The sequence below is a fragment of the Clupea harengus genome, chromosome 13 (genome assembly GCF_900700415.2).
Source record: "Clupea harengus chromosome 13, Ch_v2.0.2, whole genome shotgun sequence".
Taxonomy (NCBI): Eukaryota; Metazoa; Chordata; class Actinopteri; order Clupeiformes; family Clupeidae; genus Clupea; species Clupea harengus.
The window spans coordinates 14,402,673-14,426,642 of NC_045164.1; the positions used below are offsets into that span (position 1 = coordinate 14,402,673).

General features: G+C 43.3%; 2 protein-coding genes across 4 annotated transcripts in view; both read left to right on the forward strand.

Annotated features, from left to right (window-relative positions):
• Positions 1–225: 225 nt before the first annotated feature.
• Positions 226–16,626, forward strand: zfand4 (zinc finger, AN1-type domain 4). Its single transcript, XM_012838223.3, has 10 exons — positions 226–1,673; positions 3,516–3,821; positions 7,552–7,627; positions 8,159–8,226; positions 8,607–8,793; positions 9,700–9,862; positions 10,634–11,851; positions 12,802–12,853; positions 14,100–14,217; positions 14,708–16,626. Exons 2-10 carry the CDS (start codon positions 3,638–3,640, stop codon positions 14,841–14,843), a joined length of 2,202 nt encoding a protein of 733 aa, XP_012693677.1. The 5' UTR covers positions 226–1,673; positions 3,516–3,637; the 3' UTR covers positions 14,844–16,626.
• A 1,758-nt stretch (positions 16,627–18,384) lies between these two features.
• Positions 18,385–23,970, forward strand: part of march8 (membrane-associated ring finger (C3HC4) 8) — a 61,160-nt gene continuing 55,574 nt past the window's right edge. Inside the window, exon 1 of one of the 3 annotated variants that reach the window (XM_031578702.2) lies at positions 18,385–18,949. The gene's annotated coding sequence lies outside the window, so the exon portion shown is untranslated. The other 2 variants (XM_031578706.2, XM_031578703.2) reach the window with 2 other exon arrangements.

Genomic DNA, 23,970 nt, shown 5'->3' on the forward strand with positions numbered 1-23,970 from the left:
AGTTTTTTTTTTTAAGTTTGAGCTGTTCAAATTTGTAATGCTGCATGTCACATTTGATTTTTGAAAACTAAAAATATATATATTTTATGAAAAATATAAAAGTATCTTGTGTCCATATACGGCATCAATGAATTAACTGATGTACATACATTAAATGTCATTCACTGGAAGAATAATGTGAACACAAATATTGCCTTTGAATGCAGTATGGAAGAGTAGTTGTGGTGAGTGCTGCAATTGCTCTCTTTTTCTTCTTTTTTTTTTACTCTGCAGACTTAGCCATAAGAATCAGGAAAGTCTGGAGGAAAACTAACCTGAATTATTGACAAGGGCATCAAAAGGACAAGGTTTGTTAATCTGGCAAAGTCAGCTGAAACATTACACACTCCTTATAATGCTGTAATTGTGTGTCTTGGACAAATGTGTGCTTGCATTCAAATGTCTGTCAATTTGGCATCTTTGCCATGTGCATCCTCCCTTGTGACACTACTATATGTAACTTTCTACATCTAACTCCCCTTCCACAAAGTAGGAGTAGTTTAGGAATAGGTCAAATAATAATATTGTATATATACCATACTATAGGAAAGAGGTATACATATAACAGGTTACTTAGGCTGTAGGGTTGCATGGTGTTGGAGCAGGAGAAAGTGAAGTGCTTCATCAAGCACTACAGCAGCAAGGTAGCAGGATGGTGAACAGCATCATCATGATGTGGTTATTCCCTGTATGCAGTGACACACACATGGGTATGCTGTGTCCATAATATCAAGGCCAGTGTTTAGACACAGTTGTTTACCAGATTAGTGTACAATGGTTCACAATGCAATAATAATACATTTGATTTAAAAGCGCCTGTCAAAGATGAGAGCAAAGCACTGGGTGCAGGTTATGCAGAACAGTCGCACTTTCAACATTCTACGGCTTATGAAAGGCACGTAGGCCTTTCTAATTGTGCTAACGTGTGTTGTTGGCTGAGAATGGTTGTTTAAATGTAACACACGTTTTCTATATGCTTTATATTTTACTTTTTAAAAGTTTTTTTTTTTTTGTAATTCAGGCTAAATGGTTGTGCCGGGCGTGCTTTTTCGGGGTCTGGCCTGTACTTTACTCTCGTTTTACGCTTCCAAACTGGTCTATTTCTCAGCTGATATGAGCTATGACAGCCGCTGACCGACTTTACCCATTCTGCAGCAACAAGCATAGGCAGTCCCTTCTGGTCGTATACTACCATCTCTAGGGGAATACAAGTGTCAGGGTCATCAGTCACGTGTGAATTGTTGTTGGAGACAGTTAACATCCGGGACACAAAGGGAAGGCAAAATGTTCCTGTCTCTCTTTGAGCAAATGCAATCCCGCCTCCTCTTTTCCCCCATTGGACCACTCAGTCTTTTCTTTAGTTGTTGAATGACGTCATAGGTGTTCTTACCTGTCAGTCAAGGAATGTCACAATGGGCTTTTTTGGCCTCCTGCCCATGTTGTACTGAGAGGTGTAGGTGCTATTGATGGGCATAGTGAGCAGATCCACTTGAGGATCAAAGCATGCTTTTCTGGAGATGCAACACCTTAAAACATGATTCCAGATTTTATTATATCTCAACGAAGACGTTGTTAAGTCAAGCGAAAGGTAAACCCACGACTGGCCCAGACTGCGACTTGATACTACTGACGAGGTATTGTTAGCTTTCTATCCTTGCTAGCCAGCCTGCTAGCTGGCTATACCTACATTACAAAGCCAAATCCCAGCAAATTAAAGTTGGTGTTCAGATTGCATGCAACAGACGATTATCTGCCGATAGTTTCATCCTAGGGGGGTTAGATTATGTTTGTGAGGTCTTTTGTTTGCGGATATATAACATAACGTTATTTTGGGAGTGCCGCTAGAATGACCCCTAGCCAGGACTTTGCTTCATCCGTGACAATGCTGGCTAGTCGGTCTGTGATCTTTTTTTCCCCAAAGATGCGCTTCTTTACTGGTCATTGAGGTTGAGAATGGTGCGACTGTCACCCCTGTGTGTAGCCCTAAAACGCAACACCTCATTAATGGAATATTCCTGAAATCAGATCTGGGGTTTTAAAATACGTTACCGTTAATTGCCACCGTCAGTGCTAACATCGCCTGTACAGGTACAGGTACCTGAATACCTGTGCGTCTTCAGGGTGAAGTCGCAGCTGGGCTCATGTGTCCAGTAGTGGGACAAATTGTACTGTTCCACTGGATCTAAGATAACCTTGGACAGTTGTTTGTAGTAGTTGTAATGTATGTAGTAATGCTTAAAGGTGTAGTGGTTATTACGTTATTACGTACAACCTTTTTTGCCATGCTTTGTGTAAGACTGACATGCTTTTAAGTTCTGCTTTGTCAAAGCATTGTTTTAAATTGATTCTGTAGTATGCATGAAAGTTGAAGCAGACTAGCTGATCGGTGAAATACAATGAAAAACATGTACACTGGGAATAGTTTATATTTACACTAGATTTCATTTTAGGTAAGATTCTAGCTTGCTCCCAGCTTACAATAAGAATGGGGATCTATATGTTTGTTTAATGAAATATAAACAATTTGTACCGATCCCAAATTTTGTTGAATGTGATAAAGAAACTACCAGGTTTGTTGAAGTGTTAATTGGTAAGTTCTAGAAATGAGCAGCAATATTTTATTGACCTGAAATTCAAGAAAATATCTTGCACCGAATCATAACTTGTGGCTGTCCTTAGACTATTACATCCAGTTTATCATAGAGGCCCTGGCCTGTTGGAGATGGTGGCAGTGCCTTCATTTTTTCCTCACTATCCTGTCCTTCCACACAGTCAAAGGTGGGAAGAATTCACCCCCTTGTTCTGTTAGGACTATGTAATAACCAGGGGGTTGACACTGTATCCGTCCTATGAATGGAATTGCATAACAGTCATTAGAGTCAGGTCTACCTGATGTCATGCTGGTTAGTGTTTCGTTGGTGCCAATAATACTCTTGGCTTTTAATTGCTAGTCTACACCTACATTTAAGCCATGGCCTTGGAATTGAAGTTAAATATTCGTGTAGATAAATGTGTAGTGTGTGTAATGCAAAGCATTTTAATGTGGTCATACACAAGTCATCCTTTGTGTTTACCCACTTGAAATACACACACAGTATATTGAATAAGTGTTTTTGTTGCAACGACATTAGTAACATTGATATTACTAAAGTTAGGATTCCATGGAGTAGGTGTAAGCAAACCACTTTTATTAAAATGGTCTAAACAGCCTGCATAGAATTTAACTTTTGTAAACTGGGCAAGAAATGCAAGTTGGGAACAGATCTTTTTTGGATGCAAGTCTTGATATCTGCTCAGTAAGGTCATATAAATGTAGCTGAGTTCAAAATGACCAGGCCTCGTTGATTTTACGACTGCAGGAACAGTGATTTTTATATGTTTTGGTATGTGTAATGGTCATCTCAGTGACCCTCCTGTTTCAGCAGAGGTCAAGTAATTCTAATGCACTGTACTCCTCTCCCTCCTTCTCTCTCCAGCCTTGGGCCTGCCTCATGATGCTCATCCTAGATGGCGCTGGTGAGCATCCAGGCCTTTCTCCGTCAGGTCTCTGGGCGGTGTACCACTAAAGGGCCCTCCTGCTCCCCCCCTTCCCTGAGCCATGGCTCACAAGAAGGAACCTCCCTTCTTCAACAATGACCATCTGGGTGCCGTCCCTTACAAGTTGGCCTTCTATGAGACTATGGAGCTCTTCATAGAGACGCTGACTGGCACCTGCTTTGAGCTACGCGTCTCCCCCTTTGAGACGGTCATATCTGTGAAGGCAAAGATCCAAAGGCTAGAAGGTACCCACTGCTCAACGCTATTTTGCATGTTATGCCTGATGCACTATAACGACTGTCTGAAACTCTGTCTTATAAGTTATGTTTTTATGAAGAAAATGTCTCATGATTGCTGTCCAGCTGCAGCAATGTGCATGTGATTGCACCTTTGGTCACATTAGTTGATGAAATTATATTGACGTCTTTATTTTGGTCAAACTGCAAGCATCATCACTCCCCCAACAAGGGATGTAGCGGTGTTATTTTTCAGGTCAGATGCCCAGAGTTTTTTTCAGAGCCCTCTTTACAGAATTGCAGTAACATAGGACTACGTGGTGTCAGGAGTTGCACTGAATTCCAGAATCCGTTTAAATGAAACAAGTTTTTTATCTGCAAATGTTGGTTTAGCTCAGAGAAACTTCATGTCGTGTTCCACCCTCCATGTGATGAATATAAACAAACAGCCTTTGCGTCTCTCATTCATCAGTCACTGTACAATGCACCCTCACACAGACAGTGCACAAACCTCTTTATCACTGAGGGCCTGCAGTGAGGCAGCAGCTTAGCCTGGAAAAGCGGAAATCTTGGAGTTGATCCCTCTTCATGAGCTGTTAGAACTTCTGCATCACCTTCTGGAGTTTACCCAGATGAATGTGCATATGAATGCAACACTTAACACTCATGCAGCAACATTTTCTGCTTTTGCCTCAGCACATGTAATGTTGACTCTGTCACTCCTGGCAAACATACATCAGCTAAACTAAACAACAGTCATAGTGTTGAATAGTCAAATGTTTTTAATTGTAACAGCATCAACTAGGCAGAGAAATGTTAAAGATACAGTATACTGAAGGGTAAGATAATGTCAGATTATTGGACAAATACTTTCCCATTCAGTACATTGATTCTGTGATCCATAATGGTCATTGTGGAAACCTGCAATGCAATTTTTTTTTTTTTAGTCAATAGTATTCCTCAACAGCTATGTAGATTATGTAAATATAGAGGCTTTTGTATATACAGCGTAACAAAAAGGATGATTTGGAACGTAGCAAATGGTCCTATACATAAATGTAGGCCCTATATTCCAAATACTGCAAATACAAATGTGACTGGACTAGATTGACAATTGAACCCTTGTGTAATACTTCCCATTTTGAACCCAAAGTATATCTGAAGCCTTGAGCCAGTGGCTAACCCCAGTGCTTCTGAAGCGGTCTTGAACACTGCCCTTAAGTGCTACCTTAAGCACAGATCTGGGTAGTGGCCAGTCCCTTGTTATCTAAGAAGCCACTGCAGTGTTAAAATAAATGTTAAGTGATTTTGAGCGGTGCACTTGTCTCCAAGGCCCTTGAGTGTGTGTGTGTGTGTGTGTGTGTGTGTGTGTGTGTGTGTAATGCCCTAATAAAAATTAAACACTATCAATCACCTCAGCAGAGCTGGCTTCCATTTGCGAGGGGGTACCTGTGCGGAAGATGAAGTGCCACTGTAAAAAGTGGAGCTGTTCAATAGTGGGCTGTTGTCTTAGAGTAATTGCTATTGTTCAAGTGAGCCACTCATGCTGTTACACGTGTTTCATCAGTTTAACACATGAACAGTTCAGAAGAAGAGCGGACAATTAATCTTCCTCCCGGCTTTGGGGATTATTACTCACTAACAACTTCCCCCTGACGTCTCTGTCTCGCTTCTGAAGCACAGCTTAAATAAAAACCAACACAAAATGGTCTCAGGAAGTAATAATAAATAGATTCCCGGAATAAATGGCTGGCCTAAAACAGGTTCTTCTTTAACCAGAATGAAAATGTAGTTCAAATGACCCCAGTACAACCGTGTCATTTTTTTGTGCCAATTATTTCTCTCTGTAAAGGAAGCAGTCTGCAGAGCAACAATAAAGGAAAAGGAAGGGAAATGGATGTGAATGGGCCGCTGTGAGAGCCACTTGAAACTCGTCTCCAGTCATTTGTTTGCCATAATGGCTGAGTGAAGGACTTGAATTGTGCTGTTGATTAACAGCGCCTGGCGTGGAAAGGAAAAAGACAGAGCAGAGAGATTGGCCATCAGTAAGTCGGGCGCTAAGTGCTCCTCATCTCGTTTGCCACTGATCCATACCCATTTGTAAACATGCCCCTGTGGCGGGTCCCCTGCTCCCTGGCACCTTTAACCCTTGCGTGATTGGCAGCTGTGTTTGTAGCTGTGGTACCACAAAGCCTATCCTCTGTGCCCTTTCAGATGTGTGCTGGAATAACATGGAGTGTGCCAAGAATACTGGAGTGGCTTTGTCTGAACCACAGAAAAGATGTGCTGAACTGGGTCATTGTTATTATTTTATTGTTTTTATTTTTTTCTTAGTTATGTAGATCATGCTGTTGCCTTGAGGTCCCATCTCTCCTCTGCAACAGTAGTAGTGAAATGTTGAGCTTTATTTTAAAAATCTCTCGTTTAAAAAAAACAAAATCAATACGCGACAGCTTCAGTGTCTAATTATGACTCTTTAAAAACCTGGCAAGGCCCTGCTGGGGTCACCACTCTATTGAGCCCCACAAAAAGAGCACCTCCTGACGAGGCTCTCTAATGCCACTGTAAACTAATACTTCCAGATAATTATAGCCTCAGCCCATGGCTCTACTACTGTGGCTGCTGCCTGCTGCCTGATACACCTCCTAGCGTGTGCCAGTGGAAGGAGGCAGAGGGCATGACCAGGCATGCCTCAGAACAATAGTGGAGTGTGAGGTTGCCTTGGCACTGCCCTAGGCCTGCCATTAGCAAAACCCTGCCCACCACTCAGAGCCCTGCCCCATCCACCATTTTAGAATTGTCAACACTTGGATTCCTACCCTGTGTCTGTCGCCTATTAAACAGAAAAGGGGGGCTTCTCCTGAAAGGTCTATAGTCCTCTGACCATTGTGTCTCAGATAGAAAATATTGAAATGGGGTACACTTTCTTTCATTTAATGATGCTCATGTCCATTCTGATCAGGTTCTGTTCTGGATGCGGGGGGAACAGAAAAGTGCCGTGTCTGTTTTTTTTGGGTTAGCATGTGGCCTCCCTGTTGCTGTGGAGCCAGACTGACGGCTGCTGGTCGAACTGATTGGGATGCCGCCTGTGTTTGGAACGGGAGGAATCTGTCTCATTGGCTTCTTCCCCACTTCCCCCTGCGTAGGCTTAGCCACTGCTGCTTTCAGCTCACGGCGTCCTCCGAGCTCGCCGCATCTCAGAGGCAGGAGTCAGTCATGAGTGCTGGGTGTTAATGCTAATGCTAGCTTTGCATGTCTGCCTGCTCTTGAGGCTCTTGGACTGTAGGGGGAGTGATTATCTTTGGTACGGACCTGCAGGTTGTCTGGCCGAGGCCGTCTGGGAGAGAGAGGAGGAGTGTGAAACTGAACTCAAGCGCCACATGGCCACAGTGATCCAGCCAGATTTTCCTCTGTAATTACTGCTCGTACGTTGGGGTTGTGAGGCTGCCTTGAGGCTGTACTTGTGTTCTAGTTTGTAACCATTTAGTGACTCGGATAGCTGCATTGAACAGTGATTGTGTCAAACACTACATCACCCTCTACCATTACACCCTATGCATCATATATATATATATATAGATTTATGCTTGCACAATGCACAGACCATTTGCCAGTATTTGGTGTGCACCTATTATGGTGGAAAGAATTTAGTTATTTTTTTCCTGCAGAATAACATTGGGCTGTTTTTATTATTAAAGTCATGGTAATTTCCCCCTTCACATCTCTTTGCTTCTTTTAGGTATTCCAGTTGCTCAGCAACATTTGATCTGGAACAATCTGGAGCTGGAGGATGAATACTGCCTGCATGATTATAAGTAAGTGACTTGTTGTTTGCCGCAGAGTTTTCCTCCTTTTTTCCATTTCTTGCCTAATGGTAATGTGCTGCGCCTGCCTCTGTGGTTCTGGGAATAGGCCTACATTTAATCTCCGAGGAGACCGAGTTTTCAGATGTCTTGAACAGCAAGCACTACTAAGCTTTTTTTCATTGACTCGCTGTGTTTGGACAGCCAGTTCTAACTGGGTTAAACTGCTCCTCATGGATGGAGCCTGTTCAGCATGCTGCTTGCAGATGGTGGATTTGTCATAAATTCTTGTCACCTCATTTTCCACATGAAAGCCCTCTGCTGAGATTTGGATGTGACTGTGGGACAGTACACAATGTGCTTTGAAGTTTAAATGGCAGCAATTTGAGGTGGGGTTGGGAGGAGATGAGTTTGGTTCCTCGGGTGTACTGAGAGCCCTGTTTGAATTCCTAGACACATACATAAGATCAGCTGGACCGGCTCCTCGGCACCACTGCTGATGCCAGAGTCTGCTCTTGTTTCCTTTTTTTTTTTTGAAAACAGCATTGCAGAAGGCTGTACTCTGAAGTTGGTCCTTGCCATGAGGGGAGGGCCCATCAACACCAGAAGAGGTATGTCAAGTCTGTAGGAGGGTCGATTGAAAACCGTGATAGTGATGGACTTGTAATTAATCTTCTTACTAACTCACTGATTGCAGGAAATCTCTCGTTAGTTTCGGTTCAGATGAAGTGACCTTTCAGTCCACTTAACCGTTAGGGATGCTGAGTCTCAGTTCCTCTTGGAGTTTCCAATAAAGAAAATGGATCTTTTCCAAAAGTGAATTCTGGGCTAAAGAAATATGGTAACGTCTGTGGTATGACACGTCTTTGGAAAAACTCAAACATCGCAATCTCTGTTGTGTGTGTGTGTCTCTGTGTGTGTCTCTGTGTGTGTCTCTGTGTGTGTGTGTCTCTCTGTGTGTGTGTGTGTGTGTGTGTGTGTGTGTGTGTAGTGACTGTGGATAACTCACTAAAGGAAATGGCTGAGTACATGGAAGCCAGCCGAGAGGAAGTGTGGGAGAAGGCCCTGCCCAATAAACAGGTCACCTTCCTGGTGTACCGTGAGGGAGACCAGCTCAACTTCTTCAGGGTGGTGGATCGAGGAGATGGCACGCTCACCCCAGTGTCGGAGTCCATAAGGTTGGCATCACTATCCTTTCCAGTTAAAAGTCATAAGGTTAATGGCACCTGGTGGAAATACTACCCTTGAAGTTTTTTTGGAGGCTATTGTGCATTGTCATCATCTCTCTGACCTTGACAGTATGTTAGTTTCATTTGGTTTTTAAAGTACACTGTCACCTTGAGGCACTCTGAATCTGAACAGTACTGTACAGAGGTTGACGTGTAAGGACCTGTTCTACATAGCACTGGTGAGTCACAGTGCACATGTAGTGTCCATGTGATGAAGCTCGCGTCAGCATTGAGCTTTAAAAACAGGGCGAAGCTGAGCGGTTGACAGGCTGAGGGGGAAATTATCTATGGCAGTGAAGAATCTGTGAAGGGGGACCATACATAAAGAGCTAACTGACTGTCAGACATCTCCAGTCAGCCAAGCAGGCTTGCGCAGTGCCTCAGTATGTGTTATAAAAAGCAATCTGTTCAAATGATATCCCAAGACCACATGACTCTCACTTCCTCCTCCGCTGTTTCGTATCCACGCTCGTGTTGTTTCCACGAGCTTCTCTGCTGAAAGCCACATTTGCAGAGTCACTGCTCTGTCTCTTGTTAAACTGAGCCTTTGTTGTGCCTTATGCTGTCCTCCAGATCAAAGCCAAATCAGGAAGATCACAGCATCAGAAATGGAAAAAAAATGTAGATGTAAACATGATTGTAAAATGTGAACCGTGCCATCACTAGGGCTTTGGTTTTAAAATCTGAGTCCTTTTTTATGTGTTGGATATGAAATGTTTACCTCATTCATTGCAGTATGTGAAACCTGAAACCTTAGCAGTGATAAGTGTTGAAGGAATTTCAAAAATGTTAGGCCCTGAGGCTTTTAAGGGTTTCAATCGGTACTCAGGCAAGTGTTTGCATGACTTGTTTCAGTGGTGGCTCTGTGTACAACGTGTACGCAGAAGAGGATGAGGAGGAGGAGGAGGAGGAGGCCGACGGCTTGGTCATGGGTCAGCAGGCCATGGAGAACTCCATCACCATGACCAAGATGAAGCTCCTGAAAGCCAAGATGGAGAACATGAACCTCAGTAAAAAGGTGCAAGGCTGCCTGAGCTTGAGCTGATGGCATATTCTGTACTACACGTCTGTTTCTTTGTGTTTTATTTTGACTATGTACTGTACAGCCTCAGTCTAAACAGAATGACGTAGATGTTGGAGGCTCTTATCAGGATAGTTGTTGGATGGGAAACGCATGAAGCACTTGCACCAGATAAAGAATCCACTTATCTCGTCACTTGTTTGGAACTCCAGACTTCTAATTAAATTTGCTACAAGAAACAATTCAGAAGGTACAGATGCTACCGTCTAGCCGCTGGGAAGAGTCTCAGCCCCGCCCGCGCTCTGCCTCCACCTGGGCGCTAGAGTCATAAATACCGGATCAGACACCGTGGGTGAATTACATAAAGTCATCCCTAATTCTGAGGAATGGACGCCTCTGAAGCCTCTTCGCTCCCCTGGTGTCTGATCCAGGATCAGCAATTGAGGAAATGGTTCACTACAGTTCAAGAGTCCGGGGCCAAAACATGTAATGCTTTGTATGTACAAAGCTTGTGGGCTTTAACTGATAATACACCATGCTGTATAGGACATATTGTATAGTATTAGTATTCACACATATGGATCATGCCAAAAGTGAGACTACAGTCAAAATGCATTGAAAAGTGTGAGACTCGAGCTGCCAGATGACGGGTATTCATTTGATTGCGCCACTGTTGATAGCGTGCTTCTTTTGACTTAGTTCCTCTAACCCTTGCGTTGGCTTGTGTAATGTGTGTCTGCTCTCTGTCTCTCCTACCTCCACCCACAGCCCAAAAAGAGTGCTAAGCTGAAGCCACGGCCACCTGTCGGGCCCCGGGCCTGCAGCACCTCCGTCACGCCGGGCCGTCATCACCGCCTCGTCAGGGTCCATCCTCAGGGTGGCCAATCGCACGCCGCCACAACGCATCTACCTCCAATCGAAGACCAGCAGCAGCCCTCCGACCCTGCCCCTTCCTCTTCCTACTCTGCTGCTGGCTCCGCCCACACGCCTCTGTCCTCCTTCCCTGACCGTGCCTCCACTGGCCAGGCCCTTCCTCTCTTCGCCCGCTCCAACTGTTACATGCTTCAGGGGGAGAAGCCCCCTGTGTGGGAGTACCCTGGCAGTAAAGTCCGGCCCCCTTCCAAAGTGTCAAGGCTGGACGTGGGGAGCTCTAAGCTGGTGACTGGTTGTGTGTACCCTCCTTTGTCCCTGTACCCCAGAAGGGCACCGCCTGACGGCTCCGTGGACGATTCGGACCTCAAGGGCAACAGGATGGCACTTCTAAACGAGATGGCTTTGCCCGACAAGCAGAAACTGCTCCCCCTGAGCGACCTTCTCCAGGAGCCGCTCAGCCTGGACCTGCCAGTGCAGAAGGAGGGCACCCTGGACTCACTGCGGGCGGGGGCAGAGCAGCTCCCCGCTGCCCCCTTACTCGCACAGGCCGTGGGCTCCACGTGGGGCGAGCACGTGTCCGACGGGGCCCGGCTGAGCGCACTGCACCTCCCCACGGAGCCTTCGTCCTCCTCCTCCCCGTCCAGCCACCGCCTCCTGCAGCCTTTCGACTTCACAGGAGCCTCCCTGCGGCCCAGCCCGCCTCACCGCCGCCTGGTACCCGATGACCGCAGCAACCCCCTCAGCTCCCCCTTGCCCCCGCACACCCCCTCCCCTGCTGCCCAGTTTGTCGGCCCCAAGATGGACGTGCACGGCAAACGCCCAAGCGTCCTCTCCCGGAGCGAGGCCAGGGACATCACCATGATGGCCAACAAGGCCAGCAAAGAGTCGCTGGGCTCTGTGAGCAGTGCCGAGCTACTGGCCTCCCTGGCACGGCGGGGTGGCGGCCGGGAGGGGCCCTCTGTGCCATCAGGGCCCCGTGTGCTGGAGAGGCTGGAGAGGATCTGTGGCCCCGACCACCAGCTGCAGGCGCGCCTCCAGGCTAGTCTGCAGGAGCTGCACCAGGACCTCCTGAAGCGGATCTGCCCCCCGCAAGGACCAGCCGCCTCCCACACGGTGAGTCCACCAGGGGAAGGGGGATACAGCTGCTCGGAGGGAGACCTTGTTTTAGTGTGGATATTCTACTGTGTCACAATCTGAATTAGACACGGGGCCTCCCTCAGGTGCACTTGAATGGTGACCAACAGAGGGGATGTTTGCCACTTATGCTACAGTGACAGAGGTGATGTGTGCCACTTATGCTACAGTGACAGTGAGGCTCCAAATGAACATTTCACTTTTTCCTACAGACCAACATGAAAATATGAGTATATGATATAATCAGAGACAAACAGAAATGGTGAGGTGATTTTAAAAGTAGCCCTGGCCTGTAAAATAATGGGCTCCATTTTTACAGTTAGAACTCCCCTGGGATATGGCAATGAATAAAAATGCAGTGATGTAAGAAAACTAGGTGCATCATTCTCCATGTGCTTGTCTAAAGCAGATGAATGGTGTCAATTCCCATGAGCAAATTTCTCCAGAGCCCATCTTTGTTTCCCCTCTCTAATATATGCCTCCATGCTCATTTTGCTTTGGTGGGATTGATTTTCTTTCCCCTCGTTGCTTAACTTTACTGATAATTGGCACACAGTGAATGCACATCATCCCTCTGCCTGTCTGTGAGTGGACAAGTTGAACTCAGAATCTGACGGGAACATACTAAACCTAATCAGATAGTGCTATATCGAAATATTAATGAACATGCTTAATACCAGAGAAATGCAACCATTGATGATACCCGGTGAAATAATTTAGGATGTAATAGGTTGTATTATCATAGGACGTATCATATCATGTCCAAAGACATCCTGGGGACTCAGAAAATCCTCAGGTCTATTTATCTCACTTCAGTAATCTTCAAATGATAAAGATGTAAACAAGGATGTGAATATCTTGACTGGCTTTGCTTGGGTGAGCATTGTGTTTGTTCTTTAACATTCTTCCTCATACACATTTCATTTCAGTCCGCTAACGGCCTGGGTGCATCAGGACCCTCAAGTACCGTACGGAGATTAGGTGAGTCCTGGTTCCAGTGCACTGTTTCCACTCACACCGCAGAACCAAACACTGATAGAATATCTCTAAGAAAAACATAGTCTCCCGCATGACAGACTGTGGGGTGTTTACAAATCAAACACCTTTTGCAGAGTGGTTGCGTGCAGCAAATGTGCCTCATATTCACCTTGTAAAGCAGTCGAGCTGATGATTGTCCTTGGTGGGATTTGCTGTAGAGTTCTGGCGGGCTGACCTGTAGCAGCCAAGTGTGTGTGCCTGATGAAAGGCTGTTGCTGACCTCAGGGTCAAGTGTGTGCCTGATGAAAGGCTATCGCTGACCTCAGGGTCAAGGCGGGAGAGACAGGACAGCAGTGCCCTCTGAGACATAAGCTGATGCATGTTGTATGAGCCATGCAGTGGGCAAGCAGCGCCTTTAAATATTTACACAGAGGAGGGAAACCAGGCAAGAGGAAATGAACACTAGATCTCAAACACACACACACACACACAACACATGTACACACACACACACACACACACACAACACATGTACTCACACACACACAACACATGTACTCACACACACACACACACACACACACATACACGCACACAACCCATGTACTCACACACACACACACACACACACACACACACACACACACACATACACGCGCACAACACATGTACTCACACACACCAAAGCATTACCGTGCTGTAAATCTCTAACTTAAAGCTACTGCAGCACAATTTTATATCCCCTTGTGAAAATGATGTGCACCTCCACACTGGGCTCCGCTACCAGCGTATTCTCATGTTCCACTGCACCTCCGCCTGTCTGCATCTCACTTGACAATGTATATCAGGACAGATAGCCCGCCAGGACACAGAAATTCAATCTCATGGCTCAGTGCCACTCACAGCGCTTCCCTTACCCATCCCGTCACCCCACGAGCCTTATCAGTTTGGTTTGTGCTCTCTCACCTCTCTCTTTCCCTGGCTCTCTCCCTCCAATATCTTTAGAATTTGATAAACCACCGTGTCTACAGAAGATGCTGCAGGCTGTTTTCCTGTGAGCAGTGGAGAAGTTTCTTTAGTTTTAACCAGCTGAAAATAATGTGTATTTGAATGCGAAGAGTTGTCATCTGCTGCTTTGGGACTATTGGTGGAGGCTGTGGGCTCTAGTATTGCTAGCTGGTTATGTTTGTTCCAAGAGAAGTTTGAAACATTAATGACATTTCATTTATTTCCTAATGTGACATTTCAGGCCCTCCAACATATCACCTTCCACCAGTGAAGCCGCCCCTCAGCTCCAAGAAGAAGAGCTCAAAGCACTGCTTCTTTTGTGGGAAGAAAACTGGGCTAGCCACCAGCTATGAGTGCAGGTACAGCAGGCTGTCTGGTTTTATGTCTCAGTCCTGTGCATTGTTTTAGGATTTCCTTCTCCTGCTTGAATTTGGGAACATTTGAGTTTTGATTCTGAATGGCATGTTGATTACATTTTCACAAATGTAATGGGCTAAAATCCCAAACGATGATCAGAGGTATAGTTGTGCTCTCAATTTGAGTAAAACATTAATAATTTAAACAAAATGTGTCATTTGAATAGGAATAATAGTTGTAAATTAACTGATTGAATGTGTTCTTTCACATTTCTTTCAATGATTGCCTTCTTCAGACTTGTTCATCCACACATTCACAAACTTTGTGTTCCTTATTGTTTTGATCTCGTAATAGGATGCTGAGATCTAGTGGCAAGTTTATAGTGTTTTGTTAGTTTTCTGCCAATTCTGAATAACCATTGTGGTCCACACTAAATCTGTTAAAACAAACCGTTTCGGAATTGGAAAACATTTTTTCAAATGTTTTTCTTAGGTGTGGGAGCAACTTCTGTGCCTCCCACCGCTACGCAGAAGCCCATGACTGCACCTATGACTACAAGACTGCTGGTCGGCGTTTTCTGCAGGAGACCAACCCCATTATCAGCGCCCCAAAGCTGCCCAAGATCTGAGCAACTCGACCCGTCCTGTTATTGGGAGCCCACAAGGAAGGGAAACAGAGAGAAGAGTTATAGCTAGAGAATAATGAACCATTTAAAACAGAGAACATGAACTTTATCACCAATGTGTGCTTTTTCTTCACCGTATTTACGTCAAGCTCCAGTATGTACATCTTTTGTTGTTGTATAAAACGTGCTCAAAAAGCAGATCTTAATAAGGATGTGCATTTCCAAAGGCTTCTGGAAGCTAAGCTCATTGAACAGTCTGGGTAGCACTACAGAGATACTCGATTCTGAAGTTTCACAGGAAGCCTTGTTTTTTTTTAACTAATCAGACACTCGGAGAGGCTCAAAGTCAGGGATTGGGCCTCTAGGATGTCAGTCAAACACAAAACCGCAGACGATAGGCTAGACTGAGAAAAGAGGGTGGCTAGTGGTAACTTGATTTAGCCTTGCACTGCCATCCAATTAATTTTCACTACATTCATTTTGATTTGAAATGTTCCATTAGATTTCAGCTGGGCCAGGGATGTTGGCAGTGAGCTTTGATCAAAATGGTACTTTATATGATCAAATCAGATTGGCGCTCTCATAGCAAAAACTGAGCTTGTAAGATTAAAATGTGCAGGTCAATTCAAGACGGTACATAAAACACTCTGGACGAGCAGGGAGTTTAACCATGATATTTCTTCCCTCAAAAAGGCCTAGGTGACTTTCTGTTCAGGTTTCTACAGATTGGTTCACAGAGCATCTCTTAAAATAGATCCAAATACACTCTAACCTTTTCAACAGCAGCCATTTTGTCATTGTCATATTTCAAATTGAAGCACTTCCTCTTACAAACACTCACAGTAGATCACCGTTTGATTAGTCAGAAATATGGTTTAGCAAGCTTCTGATAATTGGCAGTGTCTGGACAGTAATCCAAACTGAGCTAAGAGTTTAGGTAGCACCAGACAAACCTTGACTATTGTAGATTTAAGAAATGACAAGTGTTCAAATGGACAACAAAAAATAGCACAATAGCAATAGAACTAGCGGTTCTCATCCACTACAATGTGAAAAACGCTCCAGTGTTTTTCAGCAAAGAAAGGAATCACACATTTGGCTTGTAAATAGGTAGTTATTTTAAATTCTGTTTAACATGGTTAAGCTGACAAAATGCACGGCTCCACACATAAATATGAAATAATCTGTTTTAGTTTGTTTCTTAAAATAGGACTGAAGCTCACCTTTCATGAAACAGGTCTGTGAGAGATGCACTTTAGAAATAATGAATATTTATATCCGTGTTTGACTTTCTCGGAGTAGGCAGGGGACTGAGGTTTATTGTTGCGTTGGTCTTTGTGCTGAAGTGTTTTTACGCTGACTGTTTTGATACTCGAGCCTTCACTCTCTATCCCTTCCCTCTGGCCTAGCATATCCACACGGCTGCTCTGGAAGACAAGAGAGAGAACGAAGACAAAGAGGCTGTGCTGCTACGCTCTCTCTGAAATGACCTTGCAAGGTTGTCCTGACTTCACAGAACAAGTATGCAATTTGCAGACTGTACTGTGTTTCATTTAGGTATTTTAAATTGTATGCGCCTATCAGCATACTGCAGCTTTTACAAGGGCATGGTATTTGAGGATGGGGAAAATTACGCTGGTTGCCATAGTAATTCTGTTTTTCTCCTTATTTTTCTTGCTTTTTTATTGCACACAAAAGAATCTGCTGTTATCGCTTCAACTTTTTCAGGACTGTTAAGTAATTATTGAAGGTTTAAATGAATAAAATGTATGTGTTTCCATAGAGATTTGAGTTATCTTATTGAATTGAGTGTATGAATTAAGTGATTGAAACAGGCCTACTAATTAGTTCATCCCTTAGTTCACTATGGACATGTGATGGGTGTGAGAGAATAACTTCTTTGCCCTGTCTGGTTATATAATCTTATTTCAAATCAATCAATGCTGGGACAGGTTGTTGAATCTGCTTTCAGGAAGATAGCAGCCATTTTGGACAAGACCACATTTGTAATTATTCTCTTTGAAAACCAAAAAGACACAATTGGATTGAAGTATTGCATTCCACACGAACACTGAGGGCTACCTTATGTGTGTGTTTAATGCGGGGCAGGATCCTTGATAGGCTCAATGACATAAATGTACTGTGTGTGTGTGAAGTTCTTATATTGTGGCTAAAGTTATTAGCTTAACTGTAGCAAAATGCCTGCAATCGCTATACTAAATACGTCCTGTTCCACCCTCAGTTAAATCAAATCACCATGCTTGCACCTGTTCCACCCTCAGTTAAATCAAATCACCATGCTTGCAGGACTTTGGCCTTCGGATTCCTTCTGCTTCCTGAACACCTGAGATACGTGAGGGTGATCATCATTGCACCGGTCACACCTTTGGCTGGGGGATTGTGATGGTTACTGAGAAATTCTCAACACATTTGTCTTGATTGAACACACAAAAAGGCCTCTGGCTTCACGACACATGAAATGGTATGCAGTGGTGGGCCTACCATTGTTTTATCCCACAGATGGGGAGATTATTTTCTGCTCCCTGATTTCCCTGCGTCAAGGTGTCTGAAATGGCATTGACTATTACGTACTCTTAAACACTAGGCTCATATAACATTTTTGTATGCGGGTGGAATCGAGTTAATACCCTGAACTGTTGTTGTGGTTTGAACGGATCACTACCAGGGCAACAGCTGACCCATGATGTTTACATTTCATGAAGGGAGCCGACTGTAGCAATTGGAAAAAGATCTTTGCAGATTATGAAATCATGAAATTAATCCAAGTTTGAGTCATACTTACCTTAAAGTGGTTTGAGTCTTATGAACTAAACTATATATCAGGCCAGCAAATTTCCCTTACTTGAGAGAAACCGAGAATTCATCATCAGTTTGCAAGCTGTGGAACGAGATAAAAAATAAGATAAAATCATTATATTTAGCCTTGCCTCATAACAAACTGATGTATCTACTGGGACAGACTATAACATGTCAGAACACACAGTGATCAAGTATAACTTGCTTGACCAGTTCCTCTCAGGAGGGTTAGGGTGAAATGAAACCAACATAAGTGTGGCTTCACACACACACACGTCAGTTAAAACCCCAAAACAGATCTGATCCTGATCTACCTGGGCTCTGATGGATCTAGACAAGACCAGGCCCAGATCCCACCAGCAAACAACTCCTATACCCGATGAACCCGTGCGCCTCGTCGCTGCAGATGAGACTGATACAACACTGTGGCTGAACTATGTCGCCACATCCTGTCAACAAGCCGGCATCTCTTCTATTATACTGTTGCCGCACGCATGCACAATGGATGTATTCTAAACTGTGAACTTGGGCATGCAGGTTCCCTGTTTGGGATTATAAAGCACTTTTTGTTTGTTATGCATCAAGCATGTGCACTTTCAAAACCCTGACACGTTGGCTGGACCACTTGCCACTTTCAAATAAGCACCCACACATCTCAGACTGCACAGAGAGGCTGTTGTCCTCAACAAGTGAGTGAGACCAGAGCGGGGAATAGCAAATCAAGCAGGGTACAATGACGGGTCTATAGAGTTTCAAAAATGTGGAGACGATTCTTTGAATCTAGCTGTTCATAAAAGCCTCCACTGCAAGGAGACTACGTTCGTTGGGTTGACAAAAACGGATTACGTCAGACCAACTTAACTGGCAGGTCCGCATTTATGCAATATTGAGAACATGGCCAACTGAAGCAGTCCTATGTTATCATCGCTATTCGGTATTTCGCGTTTAGGTTGTTATTGGTTTTTATTTTAGCCTATATTTGTATAAATATCATTAATCGTCAAGGTATTTGAGCTTTGACTAAATAAATTAAGTCCATCAGACACTAACTGTTTAGCCTACAACATATGTCTGTCTATCCCATTCGGATCTAATGTCTTTCCACTGACTGAAGAAGCACTTAAACCGAGTCCCGTACGCCTTGTGATGCGCATGCCCTTTTCAATTTATCCTCTTTTTTTTTACCCACTGCATTTTTACCCCCACTAACGCGGAAGTCTGTGGCGCATACAATCAAATGGGGACTATGAAATAAACAAAACACCGCCAGTAGTCTGGAAAATAAGCGAGGGGTGAGTAAATCCTGAGAAGAGTATCTCGCATTATTTCACATTTGACTGGTGTCATTCCACTATCTTAATGCTGCAAGGGGACGGTTTGGTAGTTTAATAATAGGATTCTAGCCCAGACATTACCACTTTTGTCTTGAATTAATTGTCAGTCGTGGCATGGCATTGCATGAAAGTAACTATTCATTTATAATACCAACATTTGGCCATTAATGGAATCATTAGTGAAACTTCAAAGGTGTCTTTTTAAATGTTCTATTAATGTTATGACAGGGAAATACACGCAAGTTACATTTAGCGGACTTCCATTATCATGTAGCCTAAGTGGTCGCTTATGTGTGGAGTCTCAGCCCAAGATCTGGAAACACTGTTGTAGCCTTTGATTTGCGTTGCGTTGGTTGTATTCAATTATACAAAGTCTTCATGGTGAAAATAATGTAGTGACACTGTGAGATACACCATATATAGCAGTGTATACGATGTAGCCTCTGTCCGTCGCAACAATGTGGCAGAAAGGTATGCTACCCTACATGAATGTGCGGCCACTCGCTGAGCTATCAGAATGATTGATGCAGGGTCTTTTGTTTAAAGCTACTGTTCATACGGGTCTGACGTGATACGATGTGGCAGCCAAAATAATCTCAATCTAGATTTTTTTGGTCTGCTTTCGATATCGGATACACGTCCCACCCTTGTAGAGTATTGCGTTTCTACGAGGGAGCGTCTATTCAAGACAATGACCCAGCACCGTCAGGTATAAGCGATTCGGTTGACTGCAGTCATCCCTATTCTGATTTCCACGGCTTGGATTCTAACGCAAGTAAGCAGACTATTAATTTAACGCTATAAACGTCCCTGCTTTATGAGGAAGCGACTTGTCCTTATTAGAATGCACCATAATATGGTAACCATGCATATTTCTAGAAATAAATATGTATCCGATGATTATGTCTGCTTCTAATCGCTTTCATTTTCATGTTGTTGCTTTTATTTCAATGGGTGTTTTTGCAAGTAAGGACACTTTAGGCTTGGCAGATTGCTTGACAATGGACCGCAATAGAGTTGAATTTTAACCGTCAGCCATAATACGAAATGATCATAACCCACACCAATTTCCATTTGGTTTTCAAATTCAACGTCAACAAACAAACATTTTGTATTGATTTTTCTGAAATTGTCCACTGTTTTCTTCACATATAGGCTACAATTCATTTTAGTTTAGCCTATATTTAATTGAAAATGGATCCTGATTAGACTTAATTAGAATAGATAGTCAGTCATTACCTTGCACGATATGTCTAAAATGTACCACAGACATGTTCGCTGTTTTGAACGTTATTGGCAGAACGCAGGGCCTTATACTTTTGTGGCACAACTTCTAATGTATTTGAATTCAGTCCAAGTAGGCTACATTCTACTCAGTATACATTACACCATACATTTGTTGTTGGGCAGTTTTCATTTAATCTTAAACTTTGGTCAGTCTAATGATTCCTGAAGATGGCAGAGACCTACATGAAAAAAATAACTAAAATGAAGAATGAACAATATCTATTTAAAAATCCATCTGTATAGACCAGTGTTGATGTAGTCCTGCACTACTGACACAGGAAGAATATTTAAGGGTGAGTTCTCTATTATAATCCTACACACTTTTTGATCAGATTCGACTCATTTCTCCTTTAGCACTATTTTCTGTGTGTTAGTACACACTTCTGGCTCTGTAAATGGGACCAAGCCATACACTATTCCAATCAATCAACAAGGAGGGGTGCTTGTTGCTTCAGGAGCACGGGAGGGAGAGGTGTATTTGGTCAATCTGATCTGTAGATTATGTTAATCTAGTCCATTCCATCTAGAATTCCCTAGAAATGTGATAATAGCACTGTAAACAGTCTTGACATGTCAGATGTTCATATCGCCTATATACATAGGCCTACACAAACACATGTACGCACACATAAATACATATCCCCAGAAGGAGACTTAAAACCACATACATAGTTACATAGATTATAAATGGAAAGTAAATTAGAATGGCAAAGCATCAATTTAGTCCTGAAAGAAGTAGAAAGCAGAGAATAATGCTAGATTGACTGTTCCTCTAGCAGCACCACAGGCAAACGTACTGGCCAGTGCATTCTTTAACAGTGGCAATCTCAGGGAAGCAATTTGTGCAGGTTGACGCAAGTATCAGTATTTAAATGAGGTTCCTGGATTCCATGAAGCTGCAAGCTGTCAACATGAGTTTTTTGTGGGTCGAGTCATTTCAATTATTTGAGGTTGTATTCTGTCTGGCTGAAGGTAGTCAAAGAATGGAGGCATGTCATCAGATGAAAACATGAAACCTAAATCCTTGTCCAGGGAGCGTCTCAGTGGCACATGAAGCCAGTGAAGCCACTGCAAACATCTCAACAAGGACAAACTAAACAATGGATTCAGACTGGAATTTTGGATCTGCATGCAAAGCATGCCATGTGTTTCATGCAGATTCATCCACTGGCTGGCACGGCAGACAGTCAGGTCTGATGTTGTTCTGTTCCACTGTCCGCTACAGACATGAGATATCAACATTTGTCTGTGCCACTTAGTTGCAACAGATTTTGTCTTGTCTCAGCAGGATTCATGGTATGTAGGCAGTGAGAATGTAGGATGGATCTGTCAGTGTTTTTGAAGGCAGTCCATGTATGGTATATGGGTCAAATATTTCTCTCAATCTTCTTGAGAATGTTGTAACTGTAGCTCAGTGAACATCTATTTGACTGATGACTTCATAAAAAATCTTTCCGCACATCATTCATTTATCCGTCACTCATTTATCATTTATCACCAATTCTTTTTATGCTGGAGTTTGACTAAAGCAAAACTAATAGGCAGGCCCTGCATTGCTCGTTTGAATGTTGTCCATCCCTACCCTTCCACAAGCAGGCCCCTGTCACTAGCATACTATAACAAGACATTTTAACAATAGCATTTTTTTTTGCATCATTGAAATGCATGAGATTGAGACCGGAGGAGCGTGAAGATTCTATCTGATGAGATCATGCTGTCATGCATCTTCAGGTGGCTCATTGTGATCTTGTGACGATTAGGACACAGACACTTTACATTCCCTGTCTGTTTCATTGTGATCTTGTGACGGTTAGTACACAGACACTTTACATTCCCTGTCTGTTTCCTGAGTGGGTCTGAGGAGGCCAGTATGCTGCTCAGAAGGGAAGGAGAGCTTCCTATCACATGAAATGAGCCCTTAAGTGCTGTACTGTACACCAGGATGTCCTCACTTTCATCACCTGTCCCCTCAGTCTCTTTGTAATGTATTAATGGGCACCCTCACAGTCAATGGAGTAACCTGGTTTGAGGGTTTGAGTCTGACACTCACTTTTGAAGATAGGACTGCTTTCCCATGGCTAACTGTAGTCAAATATTGTTCATTGTGATGCAGATTTATGTTGTGTAGTGTCATGATATTTCGCACAGAAATATCTTCATATCTGAACCATGATGTTATTGACTGTTTAAAAATTGATATGGCGAATATGTGATGTCTATCATGTAACCTTTTCAGAATAGAGTTTTCTTGACTTCATTTCAGACTAAGGAATTTCTGTACTTATTAACTAATAATGTGTGGTATTGTTTTTCTTATCCAAAACCCTTACCCACAAGTTCAGTTGGTATCGAAATATAAGCATATACTAATAATTCCATGTCATCCTCCCACACGCAGAGCATGATGCTTAGAAATCACTAAATGAAAAGGTAATTTCAATTTTCGGAAATGATTATGTTCATTAATTCTGACCCTCGCCTTCAGTCAGTTGAACATCAGACTTCCCAGTCTTAACTTGAATTCTGCTTTTGTAACTTTACTTGGAAACAGGAAGCAGACTTTGCCAATAATTGAAGAACACAGATGCATCACCTGTGACTGGTTGCCGTGCATGAAAGGAAGTTAAATCAAGCCATGCGTGTCAGTCATAGACTAATCATGTCTTTAGGGATAAGACTCTTGGTGACTGTGCATCGCACATGTCACTGAATGCTTATTACAGACATTTCAGCCATATGCATGCTGTCATCAAGTCTCTTTAGTGTATATACAAAACAGTTCTCCTTCTAGAGACCAGTGAGGTGTTGTCTACCGATAGAGTGCTCTGTCTGCTCCTGCATCAGTGCCTGCAGAGTCTGTTGTGTGTGTTTACTGCTCAGTTAAGCAAATGGGACAGGCCTGATAGAGCCTCAGAGGGAAGTGCTGCCTCAGCTGGAGCCAGTGGAGAGTGATGCATGACCACTGATAAAGATGTTCAGGGCGGCACCATCACTGTCGGCGTCTTCGCAGGGCCTTGAATGATGGTGAAAAATATATGGGGGAAAGTATGTGTGTGCAGTTTGGCCAGACAGTGTCATACCAATCAAAGGTAAAGGATAGGGGAGAGTGGATGTTACCAATCAAAGGTAGAGGATAGGGGAGAGTGGATGTTACCAATCAAAGGTAGAGGATAGGGGAGAGTGGATGTTACCAATCAAAGGTAGAGGATAGGGGAGAGTGGATGTTACCAATCAAAGGTAGATGGCTTTCTTTTATAGGACACACAAATCCAAGTATGGCACTGTAAGGTTAAAGCTCTCCACTATATGGTATAATTGTGTTCATTTTGAGACATTAGAGTAAATTATACTGTGTCCTGCATTACATGGCCAGTGTTTTATGGCATTACAGAGCAGCTACATACTGTCTGAGGAAAGTGTTTGAAGTTTGTGATGTAATGTTTTTCGTGTAATGCTTTGCATTTAAAAATATTCATCTATTTACTTCTTAGGACTGTTCGCATGTAACAGCCAATACAATGTAGGAGGAAGAATCATTTGAGCACCAGACAAATCGAGTATCAACTGCATGCAATGTGAGCTGAAATTCAATGGTCATTTTGGATAAATGACTCTATTCAGTTTATGATTCATTGAGACATGTGAGACCTGCACACTATGGCTCATATGGTCTCATGGTCTCAGGGTCTCAG